Source organism: Lycium barbarum, chromosome 3 (genome assembly GCF_019175385.1).
Source record: "Lycium barbarum isolate Lr01 chromosome 3, ASM1917538v2, whole genome shotgun sequence".
Classification (NCBI taxonomy): domain Eukaryota; kingdom Viridiplantae; phylum Streptophyta; class Magnoliopsida; order Solanales; family Solanaceae; genus Lycium; species Lycium barbarum.
The window spans coordinates 92,301,608-92,308,271 of record NC_083339.1 but is presented as its reverse complement, the minus strand read 5'-3'; the positions used below and the strand labels follow the sequence as shown (position 1 = coordinate 92,308,271).

Genomic DNA, 6,664 nt, shown 5'->3' with positions numbered 1-6,664 from the left:
TCAACCAAAACAGGGCTATTTTTAGCAGAAAGCATCAAATTTTGGTTTTTCAAGCTAGAAACATGATTCCAAAATAACAGGTAGTATGTCAACAATGATCCCTCCCTGTTTACTTAAGTATAGTCCCCAAAAATAATAAAATAATACAACAGCTCTCTTCTGAAAAAAAAAACTAGGACTGAGAATAATAAGTACTTTAGCAACCAGGTTTCAAACACACAGAGGCATAATACTCTTTCATTTAAATGCTCAGAAGAGTCCTTCTCCAGGACAAAAAGGCTCCCCAAACAGTGATGCAGAGCCAAATACAAGACATTACTAATCAAGTTTAAAACCATACATATGTATATCAAGATTTTCAGGGCATACAAATACCTTAAAGAGGTATTTTAACAATGCTGAAGCCTAATGTAGCATCTACTCATCCAGACTCAACCTAACTCTCAAGTTTACCAAACCAGAAACTCCACGAAAGAATACCATAAAAAAAAGTTTTCAAAATAGAATTTAACTCAAAACAGTTCCATCTTGCATTTCAAATCAGTGAAGAAATGGAGTCTAAATGTTAACAAGCAAAGATTCACAATGTATGCTAGACCAATACATAAGCTTTACATAATCGTTAACTTGAGCTCAACCAACAGTGTGACTTAGACCAGGACATCCTTAATCTGCATATTGAACCAAAAGTAAAGCCTGGAGTGATTATTTACCTAGCTATGCTTAAACAGTGAATACTTTGAGTTCAAAACACTTAATTTATAACTAAATTCTTATAGCAACACTGAAAGAACTCATCAGAATTAGGGTCAAGTCTTGTTAGCAGCTTATATTACACCAGTATACAACCCAAAACACCTATCTCAAACCTTGTAATTAACATTACATAAACTAATCCAACCAAAACTGAAACAGATAAACAAAGAAACATATTTAACACCTATCAATTTAAAATGAAGGCAGGAATCAAAAAGAAGGGACTTTAAGAATTACCTTCTTTGTGACAGCGAACTGAGCCTATTGTCGTCGTCGAGTCTCTGAATCCACTCGGAATAGTTTTTGTTGTTGCGACTAGTTAAAAACTGAAGCCTAAGTATTTTCTCTGAACTTTGTGAAAGTGAAGGTTTTTTTTTTTCGATTGATCTCTGCCCCTTAACAGCCCATAGAGGGGCCGTATTAATAGCTGAAAAATGGGAACGTTTCAACAGCTTCTTCAAGAAACTTTTGCCTTTGAATTTCGAATCCAATAGGGAAAAAAAATGACTTTTTCAACAGATGAGATGGTGAAAGGAGTGAAAAGTCTCACCTTTTCAGACTGATTGGGAAGGGAAAAGGTCGTTGGGGTGTAGAGTATGGTGGTTCTTGCCATTGTTCATCGAATTGAAGGACGATTATCTCCCAGACCGAAGGATTTAAGAATCTCTCCCTCACAGCTTTTGGAAACGTCTTCAAAGAAAAAGGGAAAAGGTGATAGGTGATAGGCGATAGGAGATGGGTGATGTCGGAGCAAGAGTTCGTCCGGTGGTCCGATGGGTGCGGTGGCGGTGAAGTGATGGAAGTGACGAGATGGGGGTGGGGTGGTGGTGACGGCTAGGTCATCTCTTTGGGAGAGAAAGGGCTGGTTTGGTTGTTTAGTTAGAATGAAAAGAAAAGTTGAAGACTTAGTTTTAGGTGTTGGGTCGGGTCGGGTCAATGGGGTTTTGGGCTGGGGCGGTTCGGGTCTGTAGGGAATTGGGCTAGAGGTGGTTGGGCTTAGAGTTGGGGCGGTTGGGTTTTGGTTTGGCCCAATTCAATAGATGAATTTAATCATCCCAGTTCCTTTCCATTTTGAACTAATTAAAATATGCTTCTTTGTCCTAATTAATTCTCAAAAATGTGTACATATGAAAATTATAATACAAGTAATTTAATATACATATTTAGTTTAAAATAGAATAAACGATGATTAACATAGTAATAAATAGGATTAAAGGAAAAATGTCAACGCAAATATTGATATAGGAATATCAACACTATTTTTGAGTGATTTAATTGTAAAGCATGATGTTTAGTAATTTTTTTTAATTATATATATAAAATAATAATGATGTTTTGTTTTTTTTTAAGAAACGATAGAAATCTTTCTTAGTTTTAGAGAAATAATATCTTAAAAATAGTGTAGTAATTAGTGAAAATATTCCAAACTCATTTCTGGGGAATTTTCACGACTGATAAGCATAGTGAAATTAATTAAACAAGAAAGGAGAGCCAAAATTGGGTGTCAATATCTTGTCCCTCTTCGACCAAGGATAATGAAAGAGTCTTTGGACGAAGACGTTAACGTAAACCCGATTTTGTCCCGACGAGAACATCAGATTGGGTTTGGAAAGAGTATAACTACAAAAGGGAGTAATTCTTTTGTGAATCGAGAGGTGAGTTTATGAATTCAACCGAACTCTGGTTCTTGAGTAGCCTACATATCTCGGGTCATAAGAGAATCAGGTCAATGTAGTTCGAACAAGAAGACGATAAGATTTTGAGAGGACCTCAAAATTTTGCCACAGTGTCTGAAATTATGAGGACACTGATTCTCTTGTCATGGACAGGGGATAATAGTTTTATTGGAGATTTGGAAGATTGAGTTGTTGAAATATTTCTGAGTGACTCTCAAAAATTTGTCCCAGTGTTGTAGTTATGGTAACACGAGGTCTCGGAGATGGAAAGGGTTGTGGTTTCAGCATGAGCGAAAATAGCTAGAATGGAATATGACTAGATTGACTCTGAGTCCCCTACGTATTGAAGAGGATGGTAATTAATTCAGATGTGTTTTAAAGAAAACGAGAAGAATTTTTTATTTTTTTTTAGGAATCCTCGAAATTTTGTCCCTGTGTCGAATTATGGTGACACTAGATGTTGTTAGGAAGATGTGGTCAAATTTTGGGAACGATTGCTGATGAAAAAGGTCTTTCTGATGACGGGACATACTTTTGCAGCTTCTTGATTAGAAATGTGGCGGCCGCAACACACCCATAAGCGAGTCTCTACACGAATGCATCTATGTGCTGTCATAGGATCATATCAGCTCGTCGTAGGGGACTGACCCTCAGAATTGTCCCAGTATCGCATTATGACGACCTTAGGATGCGGAAGAATTTGACTGTGTTTCTAGAATGTAGATTCTCAAAAGAAGTGACTTCTAAAAAAAATGAAAGAAAAACCGGTTGGCGAGCTAAAGCGGAGAGCGGATTCATTGACTCTAGCTTGTGAGTTTGATGTTCTCATCAAGCGGGGCGCCTCAGTTCGCTATGGCAGAGATAGTTCCACGTTGTATTGTGTTCATCCGCAAAAAATGTAAAGATACCTGTGCAGTTCAAAGTTATAATGTAATAATAACATAAGGAAATAAAGGAAGGGATTGTAGACAAACTAGAATTGCAAGCACCGATTTGTGGAGCGACTGAAATGTAAAGCTTCCGGCTGGCGGAGCAACTGTAATGTAGAGGCTTCCGGCTGGCAGAGTGAGTGTAATGTAAATCTTCCGGCTGGCGGAGCAACTGTAATGAAAAGGCTTCCGGCTGGCGGAGCAACTGTAATGTAAAATAAAAATCTCCGATTGGCGGAGCAACTGTAATATAAAGTAAAAATCTCCGATTGGCGGAGCAACTGTAATGTAAAGTAAAAATATCCGATTGGCGGAGCAACTGTAATGTAAAGTAAAAATCTCCGATCGGCGGAGCAACTGTAATGTAAAGTAAAAATCTCCGATCGGCGGAGTTGTTGACGAAGTTAGACGGTGGTCCCCGATTGGCGGGGTAATTGGCGTTGTTAGACGGTATCCTCGATTGGCGAAGTTAGTTGACGCAATTAGATGGTATCTCTGACCGGCGAAGTTAGTCGCAGTTAGATTGTCTCTTCGATTGGCGGAGTTAGTCGCAGTTAGATCGTATCTCCGATTGGCGGAGTTAGTCGCAGTTAGATTGTAGATCTCTGATTGGCGGAGTTAGTCACTGTTATATTGCATCTCCGGTTGGCAGAGTTATTTAACGCAGTTAGAAGGTAGATCTCCGATTGGCGGAGTTATTATTAAGGAACAAGGCTACTACGGGGGCCCCCATTTCTCGAATAATCGACCTTGACCCTGCTTCTGGAGATACCTGCAAATTTAAATGGAACACTCAGAGATGAATAAGCCAAGATAACAAAATAAAATAGGAGAAGGTTATTTTGGCTCATGGTGTAGTGATGGATCTTGTGACGTCTCCACGGGAAGCTCGCTTCGATGTCATCTTGTCCTAATTCCTGTCAATCCTGTACTCAAATAAAAATTCTTAGTTTGGGAGGGGGTGTTGATTTGTGTCGATCGTGGCCCTAGACTTGTCACTTGAATCCTTTGAGCTTCTTTGGTTGCGGAGATCTCTGTTCGGAGACTTGGTAGGTGAAAAAATACGTAAATGCACTTTGAGAGAAAAAGAAAATATGGTATTTTAGAAATCGGATATGCATGTATATGTACTACATATAAATGTGATAAAACTTATCATTTTTTTAGATTATGACATGTTCCGAAACGCATTGAGCTTCTCCATTCCGGCGCCCGCATCCAAACGGTGTCTTTGCATAGTCTGTTCCTCTGATGACGCTTCTTCGTATTCAAGCCAAGTGTCGCGATGTCTTGGACGATGAGACCGATCCTAATCTATAGTTACATTACAAATAAAAGGTTTCCTAAGGGTATGACCGAACCTTTTTAGGTTGCCTACGTATCCCAAATAGGAATCAGGTCTGTACATAGTTCGTTGGTACAAATGAAAAGAAAATAATATGTAATGTGATGTGACCGAGCCTGACTCAGGCTGCCTACGTATCCAAATAGAATCAGGTCGTAACGTAGTTCAATTACAATAGAAGGGTAAAATAAAGCAATGACCGAGCCTGACTCAGGCTGCCTACGTATCCAAACGGAATCAGGTCGTAACGTAGTTCAATTACAATAGAAAAGAAGATTAATAAAGGGACCGAATCCGGTGGGGATTGACTACGTATCCCACCGTGGGAAGTCAGGTCAAATCGTAGTTCCAGTTACATGAAGATAATGTTTTTGGGATTTTCTATTACAAGAGACTGGATACGATGTGGGTTGCCTACGTATCCCACCGTGGGAAGTTAGGTCAGCGTAGTTCTGTTACAATAGAAAAATGCAAATTACAACGGAAAAGAAAAAGCTAGCTTGAATGTCTTTCAGATGTAGTCCTTCTTGATCGAGTCTGAGTTGATGGGCTTCGTGCTTACTTTACCATCCATTTCTGCCAAAATCAATGCTCCTCCTGAAAGCACTCGATGAACCACGTATGGACCTTGCCAATTTGGTGCGAATTTCCCTTTAGCTTCATCCTGATGAGGAAATATTCGCTTTAAAACCAACTGCCCTGGTTCGAATTTCCTAGTACTTACTCTCTTGTTAAATGCCTTGGACATCCTGTTCTGATAAAGCTGACCATGACAGACAGCGTCCATCCTTTTCTCATCAATGAGCATCAACTGTTCGTGTCTACTACGTATCCATTCTGCATCGTCCAAACCAACATCTTGGATAATCCTTAGAGACGGTATCTCTACTTCTGCGGGTATCACAGCTTCAGAACCATAGACCAACATATAAGGAGTTGCTCCTGTGGATGTTCTAGCAGTGGTACGGTAACCAAGCAAAGCATATGGAAACTTTTCATGCCACTTCCTGTGACTGTCTGTTATCTTCCTTAAGATCTTCTTGATGTTCTTATTTGCAGCCTCGACTGCTCCATTCATCTGTGGTCGATAAGCTGTGGACTTTCGGTGGGAAATCCTAAACTTTTCACAAGTCTCTCTCATAAGATCGCTGTTGAGATTGGCCACATTATCTGTGATGATTGACTCTGGAATCCCAAATCGGCAAATTATATTGTTGCGAACAAAATCTGTTACCACCTTCTTTGTTACTGCCTTGTACGTTGAAGCTTCGACCCATTTAGTGAAATAATCAATGGACACCAGGATGAAGCGATATCCATTTGATGCGGTGGGTTCGATAGGTCCAATCACATTCATGCCCCAAGCGGCAAACGGCTAAGGGGAGCCTATTACATTGAGCTCATTTGGGGGGACTCGAATGAAATCTCCGTGAACTTGACATTGATGACACTTTTGTACATAGCGAATGCTGTCTCTTTCCATAGTCGTCCAAAAGTATCCCGCTCGCAGAATCTTCTTTGCCAAAGTGAATCCGTTCATGTGGGGTCCATATGTCCCTGCGTGTACTTCTTCTAACAACCTCGTCGCCTAGTGGCATCCACACATCTTAACAATCCCAGATCTAAAGTCCTCCTGTATAGGATTTCTCCGTTAAGGAAAAAGTGATTTGCCATTCTCCTCAAGGTCCGCTTCTGTTTGTTAGTTGCATTTTCCGGATATTCTCTCGTCTCGAGCAACTTCTTAATGTCGTAGTACCATGGCTGGCCATCCAATTCTTCATCGACATGAAAACAATATGTTTGCTGATCGTGTATTTCTACCTTGATAGGGTCGATGTAATTCTTGTCCGGGTGTTGGATCATTGGTGACAATGTCGCAAGGGCATCAGCAAACTCATTTTGGATTCGAGGGACATGCTTGAAGTCAATCTCTCTGAACTTCTTGCACAACTCCTTCA

At 40.0% G+C, this 6,664-nt stretch overlaps 1 protein-coding gene across 1 annotated transcript; it reads right to left on the bottom strand.

The window, feature by feature from the left end:
* Positions 1-5,217: 5,217 nt before the first annotated feature.
* Positions 5,218-6,063, bottom strand: LOC132631013 (uncharacterized). The gene has a single exon (XM_060346613.1). The coding sequence runs from the start codon at positions 6,061-6,063 to the stop codon at positions 5,218-5,220; it is 846 nt and encodes a 281-aa protein (XP_060202596.1).
* Between the last annotated feature and the right edge of the window lie 601 nt (positions 6,064-6,664).